Source organism: Meleagris gallopavo, chromosome 16 (assembly GCF_905368555.1).
Source record: "Meleagris gallopavo chromosome 16, MGAL_WU_HG_1.1, whole genome shotgun sequence".
Lineage (NCBI taxonomy): Eukaryota > Metazoa > Chordata > Aves > Galliformes > Phasianidae > Meleagris > Meleagris gallopavo.
In genome coordinates this window covers 999,291-1,012,113 of record NC_139419.1, presented here as the reverse complement: position 1 = coordinate 1,012,113, position 12,823 = coordinate 999,291, and the positions used below count along the sequence as shown (strand labels likewise).

The 12,823-nt window shown below is 41.0% G+C and overlaps 2 protein-coding genes across 2 annotated transcripts; both read left to right on the top strand.

Annotated features, from left to right (window-relative positions):
• Positions 1-977: 977 nt before the first annotated feature.
• On the top strand, positions 978-4,057 carry LOC100545341 (parvalbumin, thymic). The gene is made up of 4 exons (XM_003210545.4): positions 978-1,119; positions 1,903-2,035; positions 2,303-2,412; positions 3,672-4,057. Exons 1-4 carry the CDS (start codon positions 1,059-1,061, stop codon positions 3,695-3,697), a joined length of 330 nt encoding a protein of 109 aa, XP_003210593.1. The 5' UTR covers positions 978-1,058; the 3' UTR covers positions 3,698-4,057.
• Positions 4,058-10,173: 6,116 nt separating this feature from the next.
• Positions 10,174-12,400, top strand: LOC100543637 (parvalbumin beta-like). Its single transcript, XM_031555769.2, has 4 exons — positions 10,174-10,297; positions 10,890-11,022; positions 11,805-11,911; positions 12,375-12,400. The coding sequence occupies exons 1-4, from the start codon at positions 10,174-10,176 to the stop codon at positions 12,398-12,400; spliced, it is 390 nt and encodes a 129-aa protein (XP_031411629.1).
• The last annotated feature ends 423 nt before the right edge of the window (positions 12,401-12,823 follow it).

The following is a 12,823-nucleotide window of genomic DNA, read 5'->3' as shown; positions in this document are numbered from 1 at the left end:
TCAAGTTACCACACAGTAATGCTGCAAGTCTTAAACTGCAACCAGTCTGCGCTGTGTGTGCTGTGAAACTGGAAGTGCATCAATGCTGCATTTACACTATGAGGACTGACCAGCAATTTGGGCCTTGCAGCATTCACTTAAGCAATATATACTGCTTTGGCAAACGAACTAGTGCAGCTGTTGGTGGCTGACAGAAACAAAGAGTATCTCTTGTCAAATGCAGCTGTATCAGAAGAAAATGCCTCCATGTTTTTATTAGGAATGAGTATTAAGTCTCAAAAGCCCTGCTCAAAGCACATCAGCACTCTGAACTGCTGAAATTGGGATACAAATCTGGCTTATCACCCATCATCACCAACTCAAAACAAAACAAATGACAAAATCATAGCATAAATTGGAATCTTTTTTAAAAAGCCACCATGAAAAGTAGTCTTTTAATGATGCAGTGCTCCAGCAGACCAAATTTACAGCACTGTTACATTTATTGGGTACAGCAAAGCAGAAGAAGAAATAACTCTTCAGATTTAGATTTCCTTGAAACAAGTGAAATTATTCTTATTTATTCTACACCATTACTTTCATTCCTGTTAAGATCACTACATTTATTGATAATAGTACCAGGTGTTTTTTTTTTAATTCTAATTAAACTTATTCCAGATATAGCTCTAGGGGACATACTTGGCCCTATCTTTTTATGTGTGCTGTAAATATATGCTGATTTTAATTGAGTACTAATCTACCTCTGGGAAAACCCACACTGAATTCATGAAGTTTTGTGGTTCCATGCACCTTTGATTTGCTCCCCCAGCACAACACAGCCATCAGATCTTCCTGAAGCCCCACATTCCCCCATGCAGAATTCCTCCCTCATTACCCAGCTTTAAGTGGAAACACCTGCTGCAGACATCTGCTTCAGTATGCTCCCCTTACAATTAGATGAATAATATCTCCCCTATCACATACTGTCACTGCAGCAACTTCAAATAGAGCCATGAAAAGATAGAGAAGTCATTTTAATGACTAAGTAGCTCACATTTAATTTATTTTACAGTTCAACAATGGCCATCACTGACATCCTTTCTGCTAAAGATATTGAATCTGCTCTCTCCAGCTGCCAGGGTAAGGAACGGTCTCTCTCCAGCCAGAAGATGCATATCATTTTTATGTCTTAAGATGGCGTGCCTATCATTTTCCCCTTAGATTCCTTCCCGGTGAGACCTCTTTGTAGCTATGGTACAGAATAGCTTCTTGAATTCAGCGAGTCTTACAAGCGGTTATTTGGTGGGTAACATTACCTGAAACAGAGTGGCAGAAAGAGCCACAGTTTCACTTAGCACTGAGCTGGCTCTCAATTCCCAAACCTGCTGAAGTCGTGGATTTCAGTGGTTAGCCTTGTCCTGCAGAATGCCAGAACAGAATCCCCCCATTACTTGTGAAGCAATGAGCAGTCTTGCTTCTCTCAGAATTGCCCCCAGCAGGATCACACCAGTTCCCCAACACCCCGTGAGCAACTTCAAGGCTGAACACCGCTTTGTTTTCTACCAAATTCTTCACCAAAATAAGGACTAAGTGAATATAAAGCAAGAGTTACAGGAGCTCTTAGTAGGGCACAGCAGCACCCACTAAATACTTATAATTAATTGCATGTGACACGGATAGCTGGAGCCCTGATTTAGCACGGTGTGCGCTGTAGCAGAAAATTCCAAACTGGATGATAGGACATATGAGCACAGGCACAGAGTGATTGAGCAGGGAAGGTATCCACCGAATCATCTCAGCTGCGTTGGGGAACGGGAAAAAAGGAGCAGGCTGATGTTTACAACCAGGCGTGTGCGCCTAAGGAATACGAGCGGTAGCAGCAACTTGAAAGGAAAGCATGTCAGAGGTTTTTGTCTCTTCCAGCTGCGGATTCCTTCAATTATAAGTCCTTCTTCTCCACGGTTGGCTTATCCAGCAAAACTCCTGATCAGATAAAGAAAGTTTTTGGGATCCTTGATCAGGACAAGAGCGGCTTCATTGAAGAAGAGGAGCTTCAGTAAGTATTGCTCAGCTGCTGCATGTCTTTGAACAGTGGAAACCTTTGAACATCCGCGGCGTCCCAGAAAAAAACTTGATGTTATTTTTAAAACGCAATGCAATGCTTTGCCTTTCCTTGAATTTGTGTGGATCTCACCAGATGTTACAAACAAGAGTTACTTTTTCTCTTGGTGCGGGTTTAAGTTAGAAAACCAGAGATGTAATATGCCGAGGTCATTGCAGAAAAGCAGACTCAAGCACAGCGCTCTGCCCTGCTCAATTCCAGGCTGTTCCTGAAGAACTTCTCTTCGAGTGCCAGAGTCCTCACCTCTGCGGAGACCAAGGCTTTCCTGGCTGCAGGTGACACTGATGGTGATGGCAAAATTGGAGTAGAAGGTAAGGCTGTAAGGCTGCTGGAAACTTCATCAAAGGCAGGCTTTGAAATGCACGCATTTAGTTACACTTAAATGGAGAGCACCCCTCGGTCATTTAGCCCAGTACTTCCTGTCACGTTTTCCATACTGACAAATACTCCTTTTTTTCATAGCCTAATTTCTATGTAGCCTCTGTGGTAGCAAAAGCAGAGTTAGGCTCAAGGTAGACCCCATTCTCTCAGCATTGGGGTTAATTTCTGCGTGTACCTGATCCACAGGCTCAGAGCGCGGCATTTTCAGAACATTCTGAACGCTTAGTCACTCTGAATTTTCTTTTTGGCAGAGGACGCTCTGCGCTTTTGGTCATGGGACACTTTTACTGTTAAACAATTTCCACCTACATGAACTCAATTATTGACCCCTCTCAGCACTACTGAGGGGGTAACCCTGTAACACAGAGCAGGGCCAGTACTGCTTCTAAGGGCCAGAACTGCGGTACAGCAGCACGGAGTGTGTTGGAGCATTGCCTGATGTTGGCAGATTTCACTGGACAGTCCTTCTATGAAAAACTACATCAAATTCCTTCAGAACTTCCACGGGAATGATGTGAACCAGGGTATTTCTTCTGGAAATTGCAGCAGAAGAAAATAGGGCATTATGCATCGTGTATTAGAGATGAAGTCACTGAAAACAGGGCTGTCTCAGCCAAACTAGGACAGGTGGCAATAACTCACACAGACACACGTGCTAATCTTAGCCAGAGTTTGGGAGGAGAGAGATACACTGTTGGAGGAATTTGCTTTAGCAGCAGCTTTTGCAACTTCTGTTTATGAACCCCAAATAGGACATTATATTATGCCGCTCTTAGCTCTTAACTATTGAATTTCCCATTCTGAAATTACATCACTACTCATACTTTTTGCTTCTGAATAACGATTTTTAAAAACTACTGGGAAAATATTAAAAGCTGCAGTCTTGAGCCAATTCACTGTGTTAGCTATTATCAGAGTTTGTAATGGGTTCAAGATAGTTTTCCTTTAGCTCAGGATTTCCTACAAACATGAATTTACAGACGCACTCCTCCTCTCTGCACCAATAAGTAGTGAAAAATCTGCTACGCCCCCAGAATCTCAGTTTAGCAGTAGCTCTGCAGTGTTATAGTAGCACAAGGAGCCCTCCATAGCTAGGAGATTAGGACATTTTTATCTATCTTTTCTTAAGATGTTATAAGCACTGTCATCTCATTTTATTCCCTCCCTTTCTCATTTTCTTTCTTGACAGAATTCCAGTCACTGGTGAAGGCATAAACAGCATTAGACCAAAGGCAGCCTTGGATTGACTCTTCCAATTACCTCGTCCAACAAGCACTTCGCACTCTGCATGTGTTTGTACATTTTTATATTGTTTCAGGCATCAGCAATTCCCCATACGTCAAGTTCACACAAAGCATTGCTGAGAAATCTCGCAGTGTACAGATATTTCCATTGTAAAGAAGGCATTTTGTGATTTTCAGCTACTCATAATATTGAAATTGTGGCTAGAAGATGGGAGAAAAGAATGTTAGTTTTTTCAATTTTGTTCAGGCTTTCTATCCTCATGTTTAACATGCTGACTTGCCACACACAGTTTTAATGATTTTAAACAATATGATCTCTCTTAAGACATAAGTACCCTGATTTTCTTGAGTTTTATTTCTGCTTAATTCTCTGATCCTTTAGGAAAAGCAATGCTAACAAGAGAGCTAAAAATAATTTATATTCAGTCCAGATCTGAGACTCTGAGAAAAAAAACGTAGGAGAAGCTGACACATAGCAGACAGCATGGAATAAATTTGTGGGTATTTTACAAAATGAAGTATTAGGTTGCAGCATCTATCATCAGAAAGTGTTTATGGCCTAAAATGCAACTCTCCTTCAAGAACACTTATCTTTCATGAAACCTAAGGCAGCTGTGAGATAGAGGAGAAGGTTCTAATCCCATCTCTGACACCGGCCCAAGTCACAGCCCCTGACAATGGGCCATGGGCCTGGAGGTTCTTCTGTTTGTCAGAAGCATGTTGCTGATTATCTCTTAATAACTGCTACACAACAATACTTTACCACATTTGTGAATTTTGGTGCTTCAGATGAAACACCAGCCAGTCTTGCTGCTTGATTATCTTAAAGTGAAGCAGAACAAATTCAGTCTGTTTCATGTGGCTAAATAGTGGCCATTATTCACTTCTTCCATTTGTTACAATGAATGATCGTCTACATAACCCATAACATCAGCGATTTACTCAAGCATGAAAACCACCAAGAGCTAATCTTTCCTTTGATAAGGGTCCCGTGGGGTTTAGTGCTACTGATGGCACTGTCTTCCTTAATGGAGAAGACAAAGAATATTTTGGTGTAAGGCAGAGCTCAGAACACTCCGTAGATGTTACGTATTTCTGGCTGAGCGCACTGCACATTTCCCCATTAACAGTGAGTCGGGACTTTTCCCATCTACCATGACTTGGTTCCAGCTCAGTAGCCTGTCATTTTAATTCTCCCTGCTGAAAGTGGGTGATAATTGAAACATAATTTGGCAGCTGTTTCGAAGAAGAGCAGAAACAAAGCCTTCTGGAGCTTTATGTAACAGTCAGCGTTGGCATTTCCATGAATTGCGACGTGATTAAGTGAGGCGAGCACAGCTCACCCAGCCCAGGCATGTAAGAAAGCTGTTCATCAGATTTAAGGCTGTTAATGCAAAAGAGGAATTCCAGCAATCAGACTCACTGAAGCCTTGGCAGAATCATAATGAATATGAATTCTAATTCTATCCCCGAAGCCTTTGATGTTAAATCTGGGCTTAAATTATAGCTGCTGTTAATTACAGCACTGAAATATTTTGCATAATGATGACACTCTGTTGGTTCCTTTTCCTCATTTTCCTGAACGCTGAAGAAAAAAATGCAGAGCAATCCAGACCTGCAGCAGTATACAGATATAATACAGACATCAGCTCTTCACACTGCTAACCACTAAAAGCTCACCTCACTAATTCACAAGCAGAGGGCAAACACAATAAATAAGTAACAGGCCTGACATTTTATTTCTTGCACACTGAATGCCTCATGTGGAATGCAAGAAATGCAGGTCCATATGTAGAGAGCAACCTATCCTGTACTTTAGAGGTGTTAAACAATTGCACACCACTGCCTTCTGTTAACACCAGGAGGAATTAAGTACTTCTGAGATTGAGGCAATTCTTGTGCAGTGCAACTTCATGTAACACTCAGAACTTTGTTCAAGAGAACATCCGTTTCATACAGTAATTCCTGGAAACAAAATGGGTTTAAATTTTTATCAAAGCCATCCAGCGACTTCACTAATAAGAAATTAGAATTTAAAACAAAGCTCGCAGCCTGTTCAGCAAAAGCAATGTTTGGTCCCTATTAACTCTTGTGCTGGCACTAACATTCACATTTTTAGAGCTGAACTGAAATAGAAGAGAATCATTTCCATCAAAAGCAAACAATTTATTTCTGCTACGTGACAGAAGCATTGAGAAATGAAAGGAATACCTCTCACCCTGCCCCCTTTTACCAGTTATGGCACCAGACAGACCTACATAGGTGCTATTGGTTATACAGACGTGAAAAAATGTGATTAAACTTTGCGCCCCATTCCAGGCAATGCAGCCAAGGCACGTACCAACATTCTCTTAATGCATATTGTTTTGTAGCATAATGCCACAGAATAAAGCAAACAAAAGATGTAAAAGGAAAGGTTATGTCATTCGTTCACAGAACTGTAGAAATTCAACCAAAAATCCCTAACGTAAAATATTCTTGGAAAGTTCTTTTAAATTAATTTCAGCTCAGCCACTGCCAGCCTTCAGTTTTTTTAGGGAGTAGCAAGGAGTTCTTTCTGAAGCACACAAACTGCAGTAGCACTAGAGAAAACTGCTTGTGGGACGTCTCTGTGCATGCCGCCTGAAGTAGTAAGGAGGCAAACGGTGGTACCACAATGTTACCACAACAAAGGCACGGGGTCACAAAGTAATCCGTGCCAGCAGGGACCTCTGCAGGTCTGTGGTTCACCCCCTACCCAGAAGGCCAACTCACAGCACGCTGCTCTAAGATGGGTTTGAGTGCCTGCAGGCACGGAGGCTCTGTAACCTCTCTGATCAGTCTGGTTAGTAAGGATCCAATCCTCTGCACTGAGCATTCATGAATGAAGTACAAAACTAAAGCACTGATGGATACACACTTAAAATCCAATCTTCTACTTTAAATTGTCCATACTACATCAAATCTGAAACTACTCAACAACACCCTGTGCATCACACTGGTAATCTGTTCTCAGCTTCTAAAGCAGTTCCATCCTACCCAGAATAATGCTGCTTCTTAACTCCTAGGATAAAAGGATAAAAGAAGTGTTGTTTGTATGTTTTACATAAGACAGCTAAAGATCAATCTAAAATGTGAGCAGCAGATCTGAGTCCTACTGAGACCACAGACTGTGAGTTGTAGGACACTGCTGCATACCCTGTGCTCTCATTACCCTGTAGGAGCAGTATAATCCTTAATCCTCCCGATACCTCTTGTAAAATGAAGACTTACTGCAATCTGTTTAGTGGGAAATCGATACAAAGAAATTTGTTTCTTACACAAGCTCATAGAAGGAAAGGTCAGGGTTTAGAACCCAATACCCCAAACCCAACCTGTTGCTCCAGCCGCTGAATCCATCACCTCTTTTAAATCAAATCTTGTTTTGTTCTGATAAAGAAAGGATAAAAGAACAGAACAATCCTGCAAAGACAAAATCGTCTGATATTTAGGGGAAATTGGCCCCCTAATATCTTCATGTTGTCAGAGAACTCCAGGAACTCCAAGCAATTTTACCACTCCGCTGTTCCTCTGGAAAATCCCAGTCCAGAGCCATTTGTAAACTTTGGATTCAATTTCAGCTCTCCAACTGTTCAAAATCTGGCATTCATTTTCTAACAAGAGGAGTAAGAGAGCACAGAAAGGGCAAGGAGATGTCAGAACATTCATTACACACGGACAGTAAAGTTTCTCCTTCGAGTTCGCAGCCAGCCCACGTGGAGAATCTTTGATGCAGCACCATCAGAGACGCCTGGAGCTCTTCACACAAACAGTGTGGGCAGAAGGGGCCAAGCCTGGATTCATTTCCTGGAATGGGTTACTGAAATAGATATATCCTGATTGAATCCATGAACTGACAGCTATGATTCCACACACTTAGCATTTTCATATTTAGTTGTGCGCGTATTTTAAAACATTTTAAGAAGTGGGTGCTGTGGAATCTGAACTAATTTAAAGTTCATGCTTTCTGAAACCCTGAATTTCCACACTACTTTTGCTTGCAAGCACACACAGATAACATTACATAGGCACAGACTTTCTGGAAAACTTTCAGTGTGGAAAAACTGTCTTTTGGTTGGGATATGGCTGCTCCACAACTTTAGATTTGCTCATCAGCATGTCTGACACTCAAGCAAGCAAGAAAATCAGAGCTTCTGTATATCAAGCTCCAGAAAAGGAATTCAGATTACCACATCAGTTACCATAAGCAAAGAAGTTACTCCCAGCCAACGGCTTCCCCCGCAGCTGCAAAGACATGACTGACCTACGGCTGAAAGGGGAATTTGTGTCCAATTAAAAACAGACAAATACCTAACTCAGAAGGAAGGAATCATACTGGCTGATGTATGTCACACCCAGACATACATCTCCTGGTATTTCCCAGACAACAACGTCCTCCCTATCTCCTGAGATTCCACAACAAACTGATCTGTGTTTGCAGTGATCTCCCTGACAGACTGCAATATTAGCCAGCATACAAATATGCACAGTAAAGCCTGGTTTTCTTAGGTAGCTGAAATAATCTGTTCTGCCTAATTATCACTAAGGGAAGGTCCCCTGGAAGCATCTCCAAGTTTTCTTTTTTTGTCATTTCAGTCTTTCGGTTGATTTTGTAGATTAGACCTTTTTTCTTTTAAATATCTGTTCCCCTTCTCTTCTATCCCTTGCTTGTGAATGCACACCTGTGCACCTGTTCTCCTCTCAGCCTAAGATGAAAGATTTCACGGCTGCACGTAAGTGTCTCTGGAGCCATCTACAGGCAAGCTGTGATCAGCCACACAAACATTCAAGAAATTGTATCAATAAATAAACAAACAAACAAAATTTATTTGTAACTTCAACGTGGCCTCTTGACAAAAAACTATTCCTTGAATGTTCAGTAACTCCAGCATGATTATCAGACCCTCTCTCATCTCATGCCATATTCTCACATATTACGCAGGAATTTGACCAAAATCAAAGGTAGGTTCCTAGATGGAAAGACTGGATCATTAAGTTGATGCATTCAGGATAAAGAGACTTTAAAAATAACTTGCTCCATTAACTCTATGTAGCCCAGAAAGCTTTGCTTTCACCACGTTCAATTTACCATGCAGCACAGGTTTAGAATAATGCAGTCAGCACTTCTTGTAAGAGTTCATGTCTTATAGAAATTATCCAAAAAAAGTAAGCTTTGTGCATAATTTTTGAGGGAAAAGACAGCAGCTTTATGTTACATCCACCAAGAGTTAGGATTTATATTATATGTAACAGCATTACTCAACTACTCTCCAGACCTACAACAATATTCTGTGTGTCTATAAATGCGTGGGAGTGCAATGTTCACTCCATGGCTTTTTACACTACTGCAATTTCAGCCATTCACAAGACCATTGAGCTCTAACAGATTTCATAATGCAGCAAGAGAAAAGCTGCAGCTTGTGCTCAGCCACAGTTCAAATCCTTGTGGAAGTTTATCTTCGCAGTTAAGGAAAGAAGAACCAAACAATACCAACTGCATTGCTCAGTTTCACTCCTTGCCTTTTACTGATGCATACTGCTTTGGGCTACTGAATGACTGACAACCTTCGAGCTCTAAATGGACACTTTTACTATCGTGATTTAAAATGTGTACCATGCAGTGAATTAATTCTGAGAAAATGCATCTCAGCATTAGTGTTGGTCTAAGATTATTAAGGTAATTGCAAGAGTAACGCTTCATGGTAACTACTGTAAGGACTGAGCTCTTCAAACTCTGAGTCTCTGAGGATGTCCATTTGTAGCTATCGTTTAAGCAATTCTTTAAAAAAAAAAGGTTCATTCACAGCTCAAATCACTCACTAGACTAAAAATAAGTGCAAGCTGAGTCTATTTTGTATAGCACTAAACCTTATATATTGTCTAAAACACCATGCACACTCCTTTGGGATATAAATATCAATCTGATTAGCTAGCAGGTTTTGTTAGCCACACTAACTTATCCCCAAGGGTGTCTGAGCCATCACGTGGCTCTAGGACTTCTGTAAAAGGTCGAGAGGACTTAACTAAGGTCTACATAAGTCATTATCTCTGTCATCTGAAAAAGAATCGAATCAATAGGACTCTGCATATCCTTCACCTGAAAGCTGTTTCTGTGCTTGACTTGGGAAAACTAAGAGTCAAGGTGAACGGAATCTTTCTTCTGAGGGCTTCTGAAATCATCCCAAGAATCCACACAAAAAATGCATAGAAGTAACAGGAGATCCCCATATCTCATGCAATTCTATAAATACTTTTGGTTTTGTCCTCAGCTCATGTACTTCAAAACACCAAGGCAGATGTGCTGTGTGTCTGAACTACAGGACAGAACAGCCTCTTCCTGCAGGGCAGCTCCCTCGGTTTGTGCTGGGACCTGTGTTGCAACTGTCCCACTCATCAAACCTGGCTGCCCACACGAGGCAGCAGCAAAGGATGATGGAGGAGATCAATACAGACTCTACCCAACGCTGTTTTTTGTTTTACAGCAGTGCTGACGCGGCTCTTGCTGGTATCCTGACAGAAGCACAAATTGCTGCTGGCCTGCAGAGTTGCCAAGGTAACCTCTAACTTTTAAATTCAGCTTTCCAGTTTATGTATTAAAGTCCTCTTTCCTCTCTACCACAATTTCACAGTTCCTACGGAAACAGCAAAGGCTGAAGGCACGACCAGGTAAGTGCAACATGCAGAGCACATGGTAAGAAGTTCTCGTTATGTTTGTTTACTCATTACAGCCATCACTGTTTTATCAGAGACAAAAAGGAGGCAGGGTGATCTATGCCAGCCAAGGGACAGGGAACCACCTGCACTTGTGCAACTTTACGTGCGAAAAAACACACAGGTTGAAAGCCTGATTTTTTCAGAGAATGATGATAAAATCCATTTCAATATGAGCAAAATTTTCATCAAGTTCTGTGAATCTACGTTTGTGTAAAATGTGTATTTATATATTCCTGCACAGTGAGCACCACCGACAGTATTTTTCTTCCTAGGTTTGAGAGACCGCTGGTGGATATATCCCATGAATCCGAATTAAGTGATGAAAGAGCACTGTCTAGGATTTGTAATGACCCTGCAGAACAGTTTGCTGCTTTTTGAAGAAAAACTGAACAGTTCTTTTTTGGTTCCGAGTCTTCAACTCAATAGAACAGCTGCTGATTCATTCAATTACAAAACCTTTTATATCAAAGTGGGTCTGAACTCCAAGACCAAAGACCAGCTGTCCAAAGTCTTTGGGATTCTCGATCAGGACAGAAGTGGTTTTATTGAGGAAGATGAACTGAAGTAAGTAAATTTAAAAAAATGCATTACCAACAAGCCTGCATTTTATTGTCTCAAAATGCAGCATAAGATCAGAAATACTCCATTTTGAGCTGCATTTTTTTATGCTGGAATGTAATCAGTCTTGCATGTGGGTGTGTGCATGCACATGTGTACAAGGTTGTGCTGAAGAAGATCCAAGGAGAGAGAGGGTCACAACGAGAAAACTCTTGGATAGAACTGAGAACTTCCTTCATGTGGGGATAACTGACAGGCTGTGAAGACAAAAACAGCAGTGCTGCTGGAGTTTGCTTTTTATTATTGCCCTTTTTTTCTTACTAAACTGAATTTGAAGAGCTATTTTTCTTCATCTTTGCCTCTATCATATGAATGCTATCTTCCAGATCATATTCTCCTCACTTTGAAGTTAAAAAATAAGGTTATCAAAATTGTTGCCACTCTTACGCGTCTATGTCCCAGGAGAGAAGAAGGAAGATAGCTCAGGAGGGAAGGAAACTCCTGCTAAAAGAAGTCCCTTTTCAACCTGCTTTTTAAATCCAATTAAAACAAAATGACATCAAGGACTTCTACACATTATGATGTAACGCCCTCCTCCTTTCCATCTCGTATTCTCACTGAAAAAGAAAATTTTCTCCACTGATTTAGATAGGATTTCTAAAAGAGCTTTTGAAATAGTCTCAAGGATTGAATCAGACTTGGAATTTTACAGCTACTACCAAGAACTCACTCTAAACACTTCCACTACTGGATCCATCCCCTTCCTTTTTTCCTCTCACCTTTAACAGACTATTCCTGCAGAACTTCTCAGCCAGTGGCAGAGCTCTGACTGATGCTGAGACCAAGGAGTTCCTGGCAGGAGACAGTGATGGAGATGGTAGAATTGGAGGGGATGGTAAGACTCCCTGCACAGAACAGAGTAGCATTTACCCTTGGGACTTCCTAGCTCAGGGCAGCTGCCATGCTCCACACACTGCTAGTTATGGGTCTGATTCTGAGGTGCTCAGCTCTGTTCTCTATCATAGAGGGGATCTAACATAGGAATGGGTCTGCATTCTGCCCTCAGCCATGGATAGTCAGTCACTTTTTCACCTCTGTACACCTCTGTATGAATGGAACCTAAATTTGTATTTTTAAAGTTTTAGCACTTGATTTTGCTACTTCTTATCATTAAACTACTGACACAATATGACAATGCAATATTTGCCTTAAGTACCTATTATTATTATCAGTACACAGTGCTAAACGTTTTAGGAGTGATTATCAGATCAGTTAATTAAGAGATTCAGAAAGGAAGTTTTTGAACGTGCAGTTACAAAATTTGGTTTCAATTTATTGTTCTTGTCTTTCTTTTTCAGAATTTCAAGCCCTGGTCAAATCTTAGCAAGCAGTCGAGAGAAAGACCAGGATACCCACATAAACAATCTTTCCTACTGCAAGCCTATTATTTATGTTGTGCCCTGAAGGTCATGAACAGCTGTTGGCAAGTGATTTCACTTTGCTGGAAAATGCATGTATTAGTGCAAGCTCAAACCATGCTCCCCAATGTCTTAACCAGAAGGACTCCACTGGGAGACCGAATTGGAATCCACTCCATTCATGTGAATGTTAAAATGTTAAGAGGAGAAGTTAAAATAATCTCTGCAGGCCATTTAGTTTTCATCATTTGCATAAACAGCTAGTATCTGTTGTAAACAACTAGAATTAATAAAACATCTGGGTATAAGACCCCATCATGCTTACTGGTAGCAGTGACACTACGCTTGTATATTCAAGACATGTATTTAATGCTCCATATGTTTTTATG

Coding starts and splice junctions, on each gene's coding strand:
- LOC100545341 (XM_003210545.4), top strand. CDS start 1,059: ATGGCCATCACTGACATCCTTTCTGCTAAAGATATTGAATCTGCTCTC. Junction 2,036..2,302: donor ATTGAAGAAGAGGAGCTTCA/GTAAGTATTGCT, acceptor GCTCAATTCCAG/GCTGTTCCTGAAGAACTTCT. Junction 2,413..3,671: donor TGGCAAAATTGGAGTAGAAG/GTAAGGCTGTAA, acceptor CTTTCTTGACAG/AATTCCAGTCACTGGTGAAG.
- LOC100543637 (XM_031555769.2), top strand. CDS start 10,174: ATGATGGAGGAGATCAATACAGACTCTACCCAACGCTGTTTTTTGTTT. Junction 10,298..10,889: donor TGGCCTGCAGAGTTGCCAAG/GTAACCTCTAAC, acceptor TCAATAGAACAG/CTGCTGATTCATTCAATTAC. Junction 11,023..11,804: donor ATTGAGGAAGATGAACTGAA/GTAAGTAAATTT, acceptor CACCTTTAACAG/ACTATTCCTGCAGAACTTCT.